The 17,347-nt window shown below is 66.4% G+C and overlaps 2 protein-coding genes across 5 annotated transcripts; one reads left to right on the forward strand and one right to left on the reverse strand.

Annotated features, from left to right (window-relative positions):
• Positions 1-1,741: 1,741 nt before the first annotated feature.
• Positions 1,742-4,332, reverse strand: FNDC11 (fibronectin type III domain containing 11). 4 transcript variants are annotated; one of them, XM_045443943.1, is made up of 2 exons: positions 4,254-4,332; positions 1,742-2,853 (listed from the first exon to the last, which is right to left on the reverse strand). In XM_045443943.1, exon 2 carries the CDS (start codon positions 2,848-2,850, stop codon positions 1,849-1,851), a length of 1,002 nt encoding a protein of 333 aa, XP_045299899.1. In that variant the 5' UTR covers positions 2,851-2,853; positions 4,254-4,332; the 3' UTR covers positions 1,742-1,848. The 4 variants fall into 4 exon arrangements, with proteins under 4 accessions (XP_045299899.1, XP_045299900.1, XP_045299901.1 ...); XM_045443944.1 differs by having other exon boundaries at positions 4,229-4,323; XM_045443945.1 differs by lacking the exon at positions 4,254-4,332 and adding an exon at positions 3,492-4,177.
• A 4,075-nt stretch (positions 4,333-8,407) lies between these two features.
• SRMS (src-related kinase lacking C-terminal regulatory tyrosine and N-terminal myristylation sites) lies at positions 8,408-16,791 on the forward strand. Its single transcript, XM_045443946.1, has 8 exons — positions 8,408-8,909; positions 12,171-12,292; positions 12,763-12,908; positions 13,543-13,726; positions 13,835-13,993; positions 14,448-14,629; positions 14,720-14,876; positions 15,002-16,791. Exons 1-8 carry the CDS (start codon positions 8,548-8,550, stop codon positions 15,193-15,195), a joined length of 1,506 nt encoding a protein of 501 aa, XP_045299902.1. The 5' UTR covers positions 8,408-8,547; the 3' UTR covers positions 15,196-16,791.
• The last annotated feature ends 556 nt before the right edge of the window (positions 16,792-17,347 follow it).

The following is a 17,347-nucleotide window of genomic DNA, read 5'->3' on the forward strand; positions in this document are numbered from 1 at the left end:
ACTGTGGGACTGCAGAGGGCCCAAGCGGCCTTACCTGGAAGAGCAGCCATCCAGGCTCGGAGAAGTTTTCCTGGCTGGTGAAAAGCAGTTGAAAGGAGGACGGACAGGGGCCCCGAGGCAGGAAGTCAGAACCTCTCAGCCTGGAGTCAGGGAGGGCTTCACAGAGGAGGGGGCGTTGACAACCCGAGGGCATGGGCAGCGGCGCCCAGAGGCAGCGCTCGCGAGCCCGGTGGCTGGTGGAGGGTCAGCCTCGTCCCAGGGAGAGTCGCGGTTTCGAGTTAGGGGCGATCTTGTTCGAGGCAGCGAACCCAGCGAGCCCGAGCTGAGAAAAAGCGCCTGGCCCTGTGTGCGGCCGTTCAAAGACTCGGGAACCCCAGGCCGGCGCGGTGCGGTCGTCTCCGAGCGGGGACCTGAGTGGGGCCGGCCTCTGTGGAGCTGCCTTCCTTGGTGAGGGCTGGAGGCACCCCCCAGCCCAGCCCGCCTCCTTCTCGGTGGGACGGTGTGAGCCCGCAAAAACCCTGATCTCTGATCCCTGCCCCGTCCGCCCTACCCTGCGCCCTGCCTCACCACCCGCCATTTGCTAGGAGCACCCTGGCTCTGCCCGGAACACCCTCAACACCCTCCAGCCCCCCACCCCCGGAAGCCTTGGGATGACCAGACCCTGAGGAACGTCCAGGAGTGTCCGCCCCATAGCCACATGATGTCACAGAGTGTGTGACAGTCTGACTCGAGCCCCTGGATGATGTGGGCCAGCACACCCATGCCGCAGCAGCACACAGTGGGTCAGTAACTGTGGACGCCTGGGAGGACCCACCCCGCCTCTCAGAGAGCGCGGCCTATGGCTGGGGGGCAGGTCCTGGGGCCTTTCCGGCCCAGTTGGGGGCCTGCTCTGTCCAAACCTGCCTCCGTCCAAACCACTTCTCTGCCAGTGGAGGAGAGAGTCCCTCCTCCTGGTCACCCTGCCCTATGTTCTCAGAGGGCCCATTGTCCTAGTGACCACCACGGTACGCAGGCGGGCAGCTCATGAGATGTCAGCATCCCGACAGTCCCCCTCGGCCGTGACTCGTGGCGCTGGCCACCCTGGCCCCAGACCCAGCCAAGCTGCGGCAGGAGCCAGACGCATTCGCCCGCCCCAAGCAGTGACCGGGAGGGAGCGAGCTGCTGGCCACACTGGTGGTCAGATGACCACACCGGAGGGCGAGGACAGACCATCGAGGCAACGATCCCACGGTTCGTGATTTCCAGCCCCACACTGGGCTCCGTGCTGACAGTGTGGAGCCCACTTGGGATTCTCCTTCCCTCTCTCTCTGCCTCCCCGCTCTCTAAATAAAACTTAACATATATTTTACAATAAAATAAAATAAAATGTCCTCTTGGCCTTGGTGCCAACTCCAGTGAAGCTGGGAGCAGTAGTATGGGGCATGGCTGCCCCCATCGAGATTACTGTACCCCCCGGAGACGGGCCAAGGACACAGGAAAGGACGGGCAGAGCCGGGCTGTTGTGACGGAGCGGGAAGGAGAGATGTGGGAGCGGCTGGGCCCACGCGGCAAAGCCCCGGAGAAGCTCTCCTTCACTGGCGGTGGTAGCCAGTCGCCGGGGCGATGCTCCTTTCTCCAGGGGTCAGCTCTCCTGGAAGGTCCAGCCCCGGGCCCGACCCGGGAAAGGGGGCTGGGGCCTGGGGGGCCTGGGGCTGGAGGGGAGGCTGGCCGGAGTCCGAAGAAGCACTCACACGGCTGCCGCTGCCTCTAAAACGTAAGCAGGTTTGCTTCTTTAATGGTGTGTGTGTGTGTGTGTGTGTGTGTGTGTGTGTTTCTACTCCTCTTCACTAGTGGATAAATATTAGAAAATCATCTCTCGGAAAGCGTGGTCAGGGGCGGGCCTGGCTTGCCCGGCCGACTGGGGGTGGGCCCTTTGGGGGGCCCCGGCCTGGTCTGCAGCGTGAGGCTGTCCCGCCAGGGCTCGTACACCAGCGTGTAGCTGTCGGCTCTCTTGACGGTGAACTTGTAGGAGCGGTTGGGCATCAGGTTGTGGATGTCGAAGGTGCAGGCGGCCACGGGGATGATGCCACACTGCGTGCACTCCTGCTGTGTCCGCGGCTCCAGCAGCTTGAAGCGGAGCTCAAACTGCTCCGGCGCCACCGGCTGGATGGTGGCAAACCACCGCAGGCTGACCCAGTCCTGGTGGGCCACCGACTCCTTTCGGTCGAACATGACGGGCATCTTGGTGCTTAGCATGAGCCGGATGTGCGGGATCTTGGTGGCACCGACGTCGGACACCAGGCGGTGCTTCATGTGCAGGCGCCCAGGTACCGTCATGGCCAGGAAGCTGTCCATGGCAGCCGCCAGGTCCGCCAGCCTGCGCTCCACCAGCCCCCAGCCCGCCAGGAAGGGCTGCGGGTCGGGTGACCCCAGCAGAGCGCCCAGCTCGGCGCGGCCGCGGTCCAGCTGCTCCAGCAGGTCCGTGAGCAGGAGGAGCTGGATCTTGGTCTGGGCCGCGCCCACCTTCTTCATGCGCTGGAACTTCCAGGGGTCGATGAGCTGGAACATGGCGCTGGGCAGCACCAGCGGGTTCTGGTCGCCCAGGGCCAGGTGCTTGGGGAGGATCTCGATGTAGTAGGAGCATTTCTTGAGCAGCTCCGCGCGGGCGTGGTGGCGCCGGAGCAGGTGGGGGCTCAGGTCGGAGGTCAGGAAGCCGCGCAGGGCGGTGCGGCGCTCCATGTAGGTCCTCCAGGCCTCCGGTTCCAGCAGCTGCGGATCGTCAGCCTCCTCCGCCTCCTCCTGGTCCAGGAAGGACGGGGGACTGTCCAGCTTCATCTTGTTCAGGCCCAGGCCCGTCACCTGGAAGCTCATTGTCTGGGAGCAGGGGCGGAGGGCGGGGTGTGAGCTGAACGTCGGTTGGCCTCCGCCACCCGCCCAGGGGCTCCCTCAGGGCAGGATTTGTGCGTGGGGGTGACTTTGGGCCCACTGCCCTCCCTACGGGTCCCTCTGTCCTCCCCTGGGCCAGGGAGGGGGGGAGCTTGCGGGGAGAGCATGGCCCTCTGGAGCCTGATGGAGGGCCAGGCCGGCAGGCAGGCTGCAGACGTGCATAAAGTTGGACACCGAGGGGCCAGCACTCCACTGACGGTCAATCATGATGGCACAGGGAGGAGCTGATACAATGAGCTCTGGGGCAGAAACCCCAGCCCGCTGACCAGCTGCGTGGCCGGGCCAAGGTCTCAGTTCCTCGTCTGAGTGGGGTGAAGGTGCTCCCTTGGGACAGGTAAGAGGACTCAGTGTGATCCTGTGTGTGGCTGCACCAGACTCCCCCTTGGGGACACCACTGCCCTGTAGACCTTCCATGCCTGGCTGCAGGTGCAGAGCAAGGTGCCAGGGTGGCCCCAGCCTCGGCTCTGAGGGATAATCGCGCCGGCTCCTAGTTACCGAGTCCACGCTCTGTACCTTTAACGAGCTCACTGCACACAAAACCCCTCGGAGTGGTAAGGTCCCCTGACCTCACCTCACAGATGGGGCGCCCGAGGCTGAAATGCTTCGGAGTTTGCTCTCAGTGCAGAGTTTGGCCCCAGCCGTCAACTCCAGAGCCTGATTCTCCTTCTGTGCTACTCCTGCCTGGGTTCCCAGCTCCGGGGGGCCGTGGAGGGGCCGGTGCAGCTGTCCTTCCAGGACCGGGACACAAGGATTGGCCCTGCAAGCTGGGGCTCTTGGGAGAAGGTGCCAGCAATCTGGCTGGCGTTCCGGGTCCCGGCCACCCCCAGGGCAGTGAGATAGCCGCTGGGTCAGCACCACGCGGGAGACCTCAGGTTGTCCCAAGGGTTGGATGAACTATGAAGAAAGCTCACAGGTTGAGTGACCTGCCCAAGGCCACACCCGCTAAGTGACAGTGAGGTCGGGACCCAAGTCTGCCTCCCTCCCCAGAGGCCACCTTCCGGGGGCGCAGAAACGAGAGCAGGCCCTGGGCACCACCATAAAGGTACTGGGATGCAGTGAAGCGTGCCTCTAGCAATCCCAGCCCGAGTCCTGTTGGCCCCTGGGTCTGACCACCGGTTCAGGGATGCCTCCCAGGCTGTCAGTCGGAAAAGCGCCGCGGGGCTGCTTGTGAGTTCCGGGGAAGGAGCCGCTCTGCGCCCCGGGGCCGGGCGCCCAGACCTACACCCTCCCGGGCCTTCCAGAAGCCCCCAGACACCTCCCCCGTCGCCTCCCCCAGCAACCTGCCCGCCTCCCCGGCCCGCGCCCAGCCTCTTGGCGCGCCCACTTGCCCTGCCTCCCGGAGCGGAGAGAACCACGCGGCTGACTGTGCGCCCAGCGCGCACCTCCGAGGCCCGCGGGTTGCCATGGGGACCGCGGGCCTTTGTGACGCCCCGCCCGTCTCCAGGGTGGAGCGGGAGCCCAGGGCCCAGGGATGCGGTGAGACGTCGCCGGGGGGCGGGGGCGGGGGCGGGGCGCTCTCTGGTCTCAACACCCTCCGGTCCCGCCCCCCACCCTGGTCTCAGGTGCCAGGAACTATCTGGGGGCTTCCTTCCCTCCCTGAGGAACCTGGGGCAACGCGCCCTGCGCCCTGACTTGGGAACCACCTCGAGTGGCTATTCCAAAAGCCAAGCCTAAAGTAGGGTTCCCCGGAGAGGAGTAACTGAGGCTGGCCGTCCCTCTGCGAGTGCCCCTGTCCCAGAGTCCTGTGGACACAGTGCTCACGTGGGGCTGCCAGAGCCGGGGGGGGGGGGGGGGGGGGAGTGCTAGTGGGGAAGAGGGCTCCTGCTCGTGTCCCAGCCTGAGACCTGCTCCAGGAAGCCCTGGGAGGACCTGGGGGGAGCAGCAGTGACCTCGGAGTGAACACCTGTCACCGCAGGGAACAGCGCAGGGATCAGAGCAGCCTTTCCTGCGACAGCAGGCTTCCTCTCCCACCTCTGACAGTGCGGGGGTGCTGGCGCTGCTCATCTACCTGGGTCTGGACAAACGGGGTCTCCACAGTTCCAAGGAGCCTGTCAGAGGGGTTCTCAGCCCCCTCCGTGACCCCATCTGTAGCCCCCAGCTGGACTCAGGACCTCTGGGCTCTCTCAGCAAGCCTGGGGCCTCCCTCAGGCAGTAGTCAGTCTCAGATACCCAAGACACTAGTTGTGCCCCTTTGGGAGAGGCGGGAGGGAGGGAGGGAGGGAGGGAGACGGGGGAGGGAGGGATGCTCCCCGGGTCTGTCCTTGGGGGACGACAGAGGTGGGTCCAGAGCCTCCCTCCACTGCACCCCTCCCCTCCGGCTGGCCCCACTCTTGCGAGGAGGCTCCCCTGGCTGGGCGTCCATCAGTTTACCCTCAGGCCCAGGCCTGGGTATGGCGCCCCCAGGAGGTCAGACCTGGAGGGAGGCCGGTGGGTGCGTTTCTGCCCTCCTCTCTCTGTTCTGGGCTTTCAGTAAATGCTAGCTGTTGGTGTTGTTATTCAGGGGTCTGAGGATTATTTGGATTATTTGGAAAGGGGGGTGCTGTCTGAAGGCTGAGGGGGAGGCTGGCACCGGGAGGGGGACGGTGGGGGGGAGATGCCTGGCCCCCGCAGAGGGGACAGAGACGCCCCTGCCCCCACCCTGTTCTGGGCATGTCTGGGACTTCTGCCGTCTCCGTGGTCCCACCCCCTTTTTTCTGTTTAACTTTAAAAAATTAGCCTCTTCTTTTTCTTTTCAAATTTCGATTTAAGTTCTAGTGAAAAATGAAACTCAGTTTTGAGAGAGTTGCAGATTCCCATGCAGTATAACACAGTCCACACACTCTTGGCCCGTTCAGAACATCTTGTCACAAAGGGCCACCCAGGACAGTGACGGTGACCCGGCAAGAGCAGGACTGGTCCATCCCGCAGGGACCCTCACATGGCCTTCTGCCACCACCCCAAGCCCTCCTTTCCCCAGCAACCACTAACGTCATCTCCATTTCTACAGCCGTGTCCTTTCCAGAATGCTGCGTAAGACAGCTGGATGCTTTTGGGGACTGGCTCCTTCGCTGGGCATATTTCCCTTCATCGCTGAGCGACCGTGCCTGGCATGGACGGACCAGTCTGCCCAGTGCTGTGTGCCGCCACTGGGTCCTAGGAGCCTCGAGGGTGGGGAGCCCGGTGGTAGTGAGATCACCGGGGGAGGGTTCACCTCCACCGCAGGCCCCCATTATGTGTCCTCCGGAAGATGAACCGAACCCACGGTGTGGTACTCTGGGCTGCCAGCCTCGGCCCGGATACCCAGGGGGCCCCCTCCTCATCCCGGCAGATCTGGTCTGAACCCTCACTCGGCCCCTGCAAGCCCAATGCTCTTAGAGACGGGGACGCGGAGGCAGAGAGGTCTAGCACCTTACCCGAAACCATACGGCTAGTGAGCCTGACAGCAGGGCTAGAGCGCCATCATCTGACCCCGTCCAGGGTTGGGGGTCCTCTCCCCCCTTCACACACCTCTACACCCCCCGCCCCATCCAGCACTGTCTCTGTGGTCAGGGCCGATGAAGGGTGTGAGTGGCAGAGTCAGGGCAGGACCGTCCCGGGGGCCTGGACGCTGCTGTGTCAGGTGGGTGAGGTGAGAAAGGGAATGGCGGGTCCCAGAACCTGGAGGCCGGAGGGCGGGCAGGGAGCCCTGAGAGCCGCCAACGACAACACGGACACAGGTGGCTCTCGCTGCCGGCTGCCTGAGGCCGGGTGTGTGTGGTGCCGGGGCGGCGGGCCGTGTGGGGGTTTGTGGGGTGAGGGGACGGGAGAGGGCCCGGGCAGGGGTTGCCAGGTGCGGGGTGCTCCCTGCAGAGCCCGCTGCGCGGGGCAGACGAGGAGGAGGACCCGTCCTGGTCACCGGGAGGTGGGGCAGGCATTCTTTGTGAGCCGGGTCCCCACCGCCCAGCACAGGTTCCTGCTAGAAAATGTCCCTGTTCTGACCTTGACGAGGTGGACTGAAGCTTGCTTCCTCACCTGTAGGATGTCCTGGAGGTCTTTGTAGAGGGGAGAGGGTGGGCAGCCCACTGGGCTCTTCCCTTTGGGCACCAGGCCTGGGGCCAGGTCAGAGGATGAGGAGGAACCCTCCCTGCCTGCTCTGGCCACCAAATGAACGTGCTGATCCGAGAGCCTGGGGCTCTGGGGCTCGGAGGGACTGGGAGTGTCCAGAAGGAATCTGTGTCCAGTGCTCCGAGCGCTTGACCCCAAGCACGGTCAGCACAAGCAGGACCCTTCCAGGACCCGAAGAGGCCTCCCTGCGCCGGTGGGTCAAAGACAGGAAGCATGGCTCCCCAGGAGGAGAGCGGCGCAGGCATAAAGGACTTGAGGGGACCCGTGTGTGAAAGGCAGACTCGCCCAGGGATGGGAGGAGCAGGTCGTGGGTGTGGCGGCAGGGTCGCCAAGCGGCTGGTGGAGTAGAAGCTCCAGGCCCCTTCAGTGGGTGGGCTCCAGAGAGGAGTGTCTGCCTCGGGTCTGGCCCGGGTAGGTGGCTGTTCGGCCTCTCAGTGACCAGCGGTCACACCCGTCTGTTGGCTCTGCTCAACCACATGAACATCCAGCTGTGGATCCAGGGCAGGATTGGGAAGGGGGTTTGCGGCTGTCACAAGAGGGGTGTGGGCTCCGAGCACCAAAGTGGATGAGCTGGGGGGAGGCCAGCGTGGGGTTGGGGGGTGGGGGGGAGTATGCGGCGGCCTGGGCCTGGACCCACCTGCCCCCACCCTTCCCCCACCCTGCCCCAGGCCGCTCAGTGTTTGGTCTCCCCACCCTGCCCAGAGACAGAGGCAGGGCTCGGCCTGGCCTCTCCGCCACTGGAACCCCAGTTCACATCCCTGAGGTGGGGGTCAGACATCAGAGCTTCCCCCTCCCGGTGGTGGCTGTTGGGGGGTCTCCCGACCCCCAGGGGCCCAGAAGATACATCGCCCCATCGTCCGTGCGGCACCCACTCTGGTGCTCACCGAGCCCTGGCGGTCACCAACTCCCACCTCATGAGGGAAAAACCAGAGCGCAGGGAGCCTGCCCGCCTTGCGTGAGGTCCCAGGCTGTCCCCAGCCGGACTCAGACTTGGCTGCAGACGTTCCTGGCCAAGCATGTGAGCCTGTCCTGCGCAGGGTTTTGTGTTGAGAGATTTGGCCAACACGTAAAGAACCAGACAGTTTTCTAGCAAATCCGGGTCACGGCCAGGCGCTGCGCAGCGGTGCCTCCTTCTCTGAGGGCAAGGCTCGGGTCAAGGGCGGGCGTGTGGTTCACTTGAGCGTGACCTCTTGCGCGCGCCCCCACCTCCGTCGTCCCACCTGCCCCCACGGCCCCGCCCCGAGGCCCCGTCCCCTAGGCCCCGCCCCATGGCCCGCCCCAGAGGCCCCGCCCCCAGAGACCCCGCCCCCCAGAGGCCCCGCCCCCCCCGGCAGGTCCTGGGGCCGCGTCCGCCCGGGCCAGGGAGAGCGGCTGTGAGCCCCTGGGCACGCAGCTGGTCTCAACCCCAGCCCGGGAGGCGGGCGCCTTGTTGGAGGGCTCTGCAGTGACCTGTGGCCCACGCTCCGCGCCACCCGCTGACCCCTGCGGCCGCGGCCCCTCCGCTGAGAGCCCCGGTTTCGGCCCGGGACGCCCCGGAGCATGGAGCCCTTCCTCAGAAAGCGCCTGGCCTTCCTGTCCTTCTTCTGGGACAAGATCTGGCCGGTGGGCGCGCCGGACGACGGCGTCCTGGGGCTCCCCGACCCTGAGGCCGGCGCGGAGCCAGAGCCCCCCGCCGCAGAGCCCCGCAGCTCCCCGGCGCCCGCGCAGCTCTTCAGGGCGCGGTACGACTTCACCGCGCGGTGCGCCGACGAGCTGAGTGTCAGCCGCGGGGACAGGCTCTATGGCCTCAAGGAGGAGGGCGGCTACATCTTTGCCCGCAGGCTCTCCGGTCCGCCCAGGGCCGGGCTGGTGCCCATCACCCACCTGGCCAAGGCCACCCCGGAGACGCTCTTGGACCAACCGTGAGTATCAGCCTGCTCTGCAGCGTCAGGAGTGAGGACACAAGTGAGTCCTAGGATCACATGTCCCGACCCACCCTTCCTCCCTCCTGTCCCTCACGCCCTCCCTCCTGTGGCCCGGACCCACGAGGCCTTGCCATGCGGCGGTGAGCGAGCACACGGGGCGGCGCACGCACACCGGTGACTGTCTCCTGGTCCTGCCAAAGGGGAGGACGGTAGTGGCTCCTGCAGGCGCGGTCGGGTCCGGTGCCGAATAAGCCGCACGGCGCGTACACACGCCACCGGCCGGGCCCCCAGCACGGTGGTCGCTCTGGGGCCCGGTCCCGCCAGCCGGGCCCTCCTGCTCTCACACAGGGATTCAGCCTGGGGAGCCCAGCACTCTGGGGGTCTCCACAACATTAAGCCGAGTGGCCATTGCTTGGAGGGCAGGGGCCAGGGTCCTGAGTGTAGTTCCAGGTGAGACACGACACGGCCCCTGTCCTCCCTGCGCTCCTGATCAGGACGTAAGTGACCAGAGGGGCCCTCCAGATGCAGTGCAGTGAGGGGGTGAGGGGCTGAGGGGGTGCCATGCTGAGTCGGAGGGCTGCATTCACCTGCCCCTCACCGGTCCACATTCACCCAGAACTCTCCTTGCTGCCCCGGGCCAGGTGTGGGGCAGACATGACCCCGGCCTTTGGAACTGCTCCCAAAGAAGCTTGTTTTGAGAGGGGGACACGGGTGGAGGGGGGGGGGCTCACCCATCCCGGCCCCCCCCCCCCCAGCATGCCCGAGGCCCCCAGGGCCGGGGCATTCCACAGGCAGGGATTGGCCGGCACGGACACCTGGCGGGTCGCACGCCCGTCTGCAATCGTGGAGGGAGGAAGACAGACAGTGGAGGCTCCGCTGCAGGGCTTGGAGAGGGAGATGACCTCTCAGCCCAGGCTTAGGGTCTGAACGACAGGGTAGCCGTGGGTCCACCCGGCCCCGTCTTCGCAGACATCGTGCACGGGCCTCAACCATTCGATCCAAACTCTGGTTGTGGCCCCACCTGTCTTTCCCCTTAATGCAGTGGGTCAGCCTGGATGTCATGGCCATCACAGTGCCTGACGTCCAGACAGATGTGGCACTGGCTAGGAGGACCTCCGGGGGCGGCAGAGACGCCACCCCCCAGCCCCGGCATGCATGGAGGTGATGTGCTGGGTGAGAACAGGCCAGAAGCTGGTCGGTGACCAGGCTCAGCAAAGCCAGGCCCAGCTGCCCAGACCCCTGCCCTGCAGACCTGCCCAGGCTGACACTGGTTTCTTATCCTGTGCCCGGCTAGGCTAGGACTGAGCCCTAGACATGTCCTCTGCAGACCAGCACTGGGTCTCGACTTCACTCAAGCCATCTCCAGTCCCCTGGGGGTTTTGCATGTGGCCTGGAAAGCCTGAGTCCTAGGAAGGCACCTCCTGAGGGGACTCCCACCCAGTGACCAGCCTGCTGGGAGCGATGGGAGGGACCAAGCAGCCGTTCTGAAGGGGAGGGGGCCCACAGTCACTCCAGGTGTGGAGGGCAGATCCCATGAGCCACTCTTAGAGGTGGCTGGCAGGGCTGGGAGCGTCAGAGGGGGCGGTGCCGGGAGGAAGCAGTAATGAGTGTTTGCCTGGGCCTGGGATGAAAGGGCCGACCACACTCACGGTGTCATTAGCCCCAGACACCTGGCTGTCTGTCCTCGGGGCCAGACTGGCTGGGCAGGGGAGGAGCCTCGTTCTCAGGGCTGAGGGTTGACCTGAGAATGAGGCTCCTCCAATCTTAGCTCAGCCACTGCCCCACCCCCGGGAGAGACTCCCGAGAAGGTGCCTGAAGCTCGGCGTGTGCAGGGTCTTGGCCTGCCATCGGCCTTTGCTGTGGGGCTGGGGACCCTTCTGCCCCTCCTCTCCCCCCCACCCCCGCCCTGCTGTCCTGGGAGGGGCCTCTGTAGCCCTTCTGATGCCCTCCTGGCTGGTGGGCCGCGGAAGGCGGGGTCTGGCTGCGTAGTTCCTAGCTACCCCCCCCCCACCCATAGCTCCCCAGGTGCCCAGAGGCCTCTGTGCCAGTGCCAGCCTCCCTCTGTCTCCCTCCTGCCAGGCACTGGCCTCACCCCAGCCTCCGGCAGCATCCGCCTGCCTGGGATGGCACAGGTTTGACCACCCAGTCCCCTCTTTTCAGGGCACCCCCACTTTGTGTCGACTCACTTCGAGTCATGCCTGGGGTCCCCTGGGATAACTGCCAGTCCCACACGCCCAGGTGGGGGTCAGAGCCCACCCTCCAGCCCCCAGAACCCTGAGTTTCCCCCCGTCAGAGGGGATGAGAGCCATGCTCACAGGGCTAGTCGCCTAGTGGCTGTGCCTCCCCCTTATAGGAGGCAGGCCTCCTGCCACGGGGTCCCCAGAATCTCCGGGAAGCAGGAGCCTCCAGGGTGGGAACCTGACTCAGGCATAGGGCTCCCCGACCTGGGCCTTGGGAGGCAGACACAGGCAATGGGGTGGGGCCTGGTGCCTTTCCATTTTCCTTCCAAGGATGTGGAGCAGGGAGCTGCAGCTGGTGTGGCCCAGGTGGGTTACGGCCCAAACGGGTGTCCGATGGGGGAGCCCCGGGCAAGCCCTCACCCCCTGTCCCGCTCCACACTCGGGTGTGTAGGCTCCTGGTATCTGGGCACCCGGTGCTCGGAGCATCTCAGCGTGTGGAGGGCTGGGGGCTGGGGCCCCTCAGAGGCAGAAGTGTTTTGAGCCCCTCCCGCCTCTGCAGGCCTGCCCAGCCTGGCTCAGCGGCCTCCTCCAGGGCCTTCCTGGCCAAGCTACCATGAGCCGCGCTGTCCTCCCCTTGGGCGGGTGGGCTCTGCCTGGCCCGGCTGCTCGTGGTCCTCCATACACCCCTGCAGCCCGGCTGGGACCGCTCCCCGGGGGCCCTGGTTCCTGGTGCCCCCCTCCCCCGGGCAGGTTGGGCCGGGGCCGGGGCCGGTGGTCATTTTACGAGCAGGGCTAGTGGAGAACCTGCGGCCGAGGAGTGTGGACAGTGTCTCCCGACTCAGGTCCCTGCTGATGGCCGGCCCACGTGGTCCCCCTGTCCCCTCCCCGATGGCTCCAGAGGCTGGGCACCAAGGGCTGGGGCAGATGCAGACCTTGGGCTGGGACCCTGCACTGGGCCCTGGGTGCCCCTTGTGCCTGGGAAGACGGTGGGAGCCGGGCATCGGGGCCTCTGACCGGTGTGGGGGCAGGGGTGGCTCAGGTCTGGGCCTGCTGGTGACCACCCACCTGCCCTTCGCAGCTGGTACTTCAGCGGCATCAGCCGTGCCCAGGCCCAGCAGATGCTCCTGTCTCCGGCCAACGGGCCTGGGGCCTTCCTCATCCGACCCAGCGAGAGCAGCCGCGGCCACTACTCCCTGTCAGGTAACGTGGCGGCCGCTTGCGCCTCTGTCCCCGGGCTGAGCCTGCGCCAGAACGCCCCTGACCTTGGGGCAGGTGCTCCCCAGGCCTGGCTGGCCACACGTCGAGCTCGAAGGCACCTGCAGCTGGTCACCTCTCAGCTCACCAACCTGCTGGTTACCTTCCCTCCTGTGCCTCTGAGCTGCCCGGACTGCACAGCCGCCCGGCCATCACTCACCCTCCCTCCCTTCTTCCGCTCATTCTTGGACTCTCCACGTGCCCTGGGCTCTGTGCCCTGTGGCCAGGAGCCCCCAGTGCCCCTCTTACTGCGCCTCTGGCTTGCGGCTGTCCACGCCCCCTCCTTTTCCGTGAGGCCCCTGAGGCGGGATCCGAGCCCGGCCCGTGGAAGGTTGTGGTGGCCATCTGGTTGGGCTGGTGGGAGGGTCTGGGGCAGGCAGCAGCCCGAGGAGGCCTTCATCTCTGTGCGCTCACAGTCCGGGCCCAGGCCAGCGTTCGCCACTACCGCATCTGCACGGCGGCTAACGGCCTCTACCTGCAGAAGGGCCGGCTCTTCCCCAGCCTGGAGGAGCTGCTCGCCTACTACAAGGCCAACTGGAAGCTGCAGCCCTGTGTGCCCCAGGTGGGTGGGCCAGTCCCGCCCCCGCCCCCTGCCCAGCACACGTGGGGAGGGGCAGAGGGGGGTGCGAGCCAGGCAGCAGGCCCGGGCCAGTCTCCGAGCGCGGCTGCAGGGGTCTGGCACGGCCCGGAGCACTGGGGGCCCTGCCTGGGGTCGGGTTTGCTCTCACAGGTACTGCGTCTCTATCTCCAAGGACTTCTGGTGCCCCCCCCCCATACCCAGTTCTGTGGGGGGGCAGGTGAGGGCCGGGACAAGTGTGGGGAGGTGTCTGGGGAAGGTGCCCACAGCAGCTGTGCGCCCCAGGAGGAAGCTGTAGGAGGAGACGCCGGGACCGGCTGCACGCCCGTGCCAGAGCCAGAGCCCCCGGGCCACCACGCACCAGCCGTCCTGCCAGGGGCCAGGCAGCCATCCAGTTGCTCTGGTTTCTAATGACAGTCTGGCCAGGCACAGTAATGAGTGCGCGTGGGTGGGTGTCCACCTCCGGCAAAGGGGCCGCTTAGAGCCTGGAGCCACCGGGGCTAGACTCCTGGAGCTCAGCACCTGGCTCCCCAGGCCTCCGCCAGGCCGGCGTAGGGCGAGCGCCGCGGCACAGGTGCTGGAGGCCGGCGCTCCAGGGGGAACTGTCCCCTCTGTCCAGGGCGCAGCAGGCGGAGGCCCCGAGTGCCCCCCACCCCCTCAGCAGCCTCTCCTGCAGGACGGGTGGGAGCGGCCTCGCTCCGAGTTTGCCTTGCGGAGGAAGCTGGGTGAAGGCTACTTCGGGGAGGTGTGGGAAGGTCTGTGGCTCGACTCCACACCGGTGGCAGTCAAGGTCATCAAGTCAGGTGGGTGAGGCCTGCCCGCCCCTGTCCGCCCCGCCCTCTGGCCCCTCTCGCCCCGGGGGCGGCGGCAGGGTGGCACGGGCGGGGTCTGGAGCGGTGCCTCTCCTGCAGCCTACTTGAAGCTGGCAGACCTCACCAAGGAGATCCAGACTCTCAAGAGCCTGAGGCACGAGCGCCTCATCCGGCTGCATGCTGTGTGCTCGGCCGGCGAGCCCGTGTACATCGTCACCGAGCTCATGCGCAAGGGCAATCTGCAGGCCTTCCTGGGCAGTGAGTTCTGCCCCCGACCGGGGGCCGCGGGTGACCCGGGTCTCCCTGCGCAGCCACGACCGTCGGCCCCCTTCTCGGCTTGGGCCTTTCGCGGCGTGCCAGGCTCGACTGTCAGGGCTCTGGCCCACGGCGGGTTCGGGCCCCGGGCCCGTGCTGTGCCTTGTGGGGGCACTCGGAGCGTCGAGGTTCCAGGCTGAGCGGGTGCACAAGGGGTGGGGCCCGCCCATGTCACCAGCCCTGCGCGCCTTCCCTGCCTTGGCCCCCCTCTGTGTCTGGTCTCTCCTGGGGGCCCAGGTGGGTTGCCTCACTGAGCGGTCCCTGCACAGCACAGTGACCCTGCAGCCTTGGTGGGTAGCCCTGCCCTCACCCCCTCTTCAGGGTGAGGAGGCTGAGGCACAGGCGGAAGTGACCGGTGAAGACGCCCGCCCCGCTGATGGCCCGCCCCGTCCCACAGGCCCTGAGGGACGGGCCCTGGGCCTGTCCCTCCTGCTGGGTTTTGCCTGCCACGTGGCCGAGGGCATGAGCTACCTGGAGGAGAGGCGCATCGTGCACCGCGACCTGGCCGCCAGGAACGTGCTTGTGGGTGATGACCTGGGGTGCAAGGTGGCCGACTTTGGCCTGGCCCGGCTGCTCAAGGTCAGTTCGGCTTGAGACCACCGACCCCGCCGTGGCTGGGAGGCGAGGGCGCCGCTCCGCCCCGCCCACCACCGGTGTCCCCTCACCCAGGAGGACATCTACTCCCCAAGCAGCGGCTCCAAGATCCCCGTCAAATGGACGGCGCCCGAGGCAGCCAACTTCCGTGTCTACTCCCAGAAGTCGGACGTCTGGTCCTTCGGAGTCCTGCTCTATGAGGTCTTTACCTACGGCCAGTGTCCCTATGAAGGTGGGCCGCAGGGGGGGCCTGATGCCGGCCGGGCAGGGTCTGGCCAAGAGCTGGGGGGGAGGCGCCCACGCTGAGCCCTCAGCGGAAGAGAGCCACCCCCCAGCCCTCTCGTTGCCCCTCGCCAGGACTGAGCAACCACGAGACCCTGCAGCAGGTCACCTGGGGGTACCGGCTGCCGCGCCCGGCGTCCTGCCCGGCCGAGGTCTATGCGCTCATGCTGGAGTGCTGGCGGAGCAGCCCCGAGGAGAGGCCCGCCTTCGCTGCGCTGCAGGAGACGCTGGACGCAGCCCGCAGGCGCCTCCACCCCGCCCTCACGTGACCTGGGGCGCTGGACGCAGGGGCTGGGGCCACTCCTCCCCGCCCGCGTGTCCCCGCAGGACAGCACTGGCCGCCAACACACACGGGTGCCGGCGGCCTGGAGCCGACTCTGACCGAGGGCCGAGGGCCCTGACACACACACTGACCCACACTCTGCGTGTGGATGGCTGACACACGCAGACACCCGCTGACACAGGAGGGCATGATGGCCTTTGCCCTGCGTGACCCGGTGTCCCTGCCGAGGGAAGAACTCGGCACAGAAGTCCAGGTGGGGGGATGCGCTGGGCCTGCCGCCCTGGACACCCTCCACCCCCTCCCAGGTCGAGAGCCAGAGGCCGGACTTCCCAGTGTTCTGCAGGGCCCCCCTGTGGCCGATGTCGGGCTGGCGGGCAGACCCCAGGCGCTGGGCACACACGGCCCAGGAACAGACCCCGGGCACACGGGAAGGCAGCGGGCACGCGATAAATGCACACCGAGCTGACTCAGACACACACACAGACACGCGTCACCCACAGGCCGCAGCCCCAGCCCTGGCACAGACCCGGAGCTGTCATGGCCCACCAGCTGGCAGACAGACAGCTGGCCCCATGCGCCCCAGGCCCCCGGCCCAGGATCCTAGCGCCCAGACCGTGGACCCAGAGGAAGCATGACTTCTGGGCCACTGGCAGGACTCTGTGCCGGCCGCGGGAGCTGTGTGATAGCCCCTTCCGTTTCCCTGGGGCCGGAATTGAAGGGGCGGAGGGAGGGACTGGGTCAGGCCTTGGGAAGGTCCGGCTGGCTGGCTCTTTCTGGGGACGGGGCAAAGGTCAGGGAGGCAGAGTCTGGGCCTCAGCGGCTCAGGGTCCCAGGTGCTGGCCTGCCCGTGCAGGGTCAGGCAGGGGTGGGGTTGGATGCCACGGTGTTCAGGCAACTGGGTCACAACCAGGTCTCTGGGGAAAAGGAACCGGGCGGTTTCCAGCGTGTGACTGCTCCCCCAGCAGCTGATTTCAAGCCACTGTTGATGTCACTGAACGAGGAGCTGGGTGCTGGGAGGGGAGGGGGGACGAACAGCATTGCTTCTCAATCATCCTGCCCAGCTCTGGTCACTAAGAGACGGACAGATGGAGGGCCGGGGGCCGGGCAGGGGAGATCTATGCTCAGGGTCTTTACCCTCCACTCCTGTGCCCCCCATGATGACAGCTGCGCCCCGAAGGCCTGTGGGACGGAAGGACAGAGGCGGCTGAGTCTGCTTACCGACCCCTGGAGAGAACCGCCCATGTGCACAGTTGGAGGCAGGGGTGCGCCTGCTGAGGCCAATTAGCCCCGCCCCGCTTGATGTAGGGTGAAGTGTCGGGTTCGGAGCCGACGGCTAAGAAAGAACTCTTGAGACGTTTTTGGTGCAAAAGGTGGTTTTATTAAAGCGAGAGGACAGGACCTGTGGGCAGCAAGAGCCGCACTGGGGTTGTGGGGGGTGATGGGTTATATAAAATGTTCTATCCTATGGAGGGGAACGTGACGTTAGGGCTTCAGGAAATTGAATCCGTAGGTTCCTGGGAGTTTGGCTGTTGATAAAATGGCTTTTTTCCTTGTAAATCATTAAGACGGTTGTAGACTGACAGACTCGTGTCCTGCGTGACCGTGATCTCTACCAGTTATCTGTTTGTTTGCCCCTTTTCCTGTGTTCTGGGGGCCAGGAGAGCGTGAAGAGAGTCACACACATCCCATGGGGGAGGGGCCCGAGGCGGTGGGGGAGGGGGTAGCTTGTGCTCAGCCCGGAGCTGGCCTTTGTTTCCCACATCACCACTGATGACAGGCCCTGCCCTTGGGCTGGCAGGAGGGTGTGCAGGGCTGGATGGTGGGGGGCTTCCCAGAGGGGAGGGTGCTGAGGTCACCAAGGGGAGGGCCGCACAGAGGGAGGAGGGAGGACACGGCAGGGCCCGGGTGTGTGAGTCAGGGTTGAGCGGGGAGAGGACAGGGGCTCCTTACATTGGGTGCCGGGCGTGGGCCAGCCCTCACGGGGGGGGGGGGGGGGGGGGCGGGAGGAATGGGTGGGCTTGGCGGCAGCCCCAGGTTCCCCCACCCCCCACCCCCGGTCCTGCCCGCGACAGACGGAGGAGCAGGTGAGTGTGGCGTGGGGCGGGGCCGTGGCCTCTGAGGGAAGGAAGGGAGGGAAC

This window comes from Leopardus geoffroyi, chromosome A3 (assembly GCF_018350155.1).
Source record: "Leopardus geoffroyi isolate Oge1 chromosome A3, O.geoffroyi_Oge1_pat1.0, whole genome shotgun sequence".
Lineage (NCBI taxonomy): Eukaryota > Metazoa > Chordata > Mammalia > Carnivora > Felidae > Leopardus > Leopardus geoffroyi.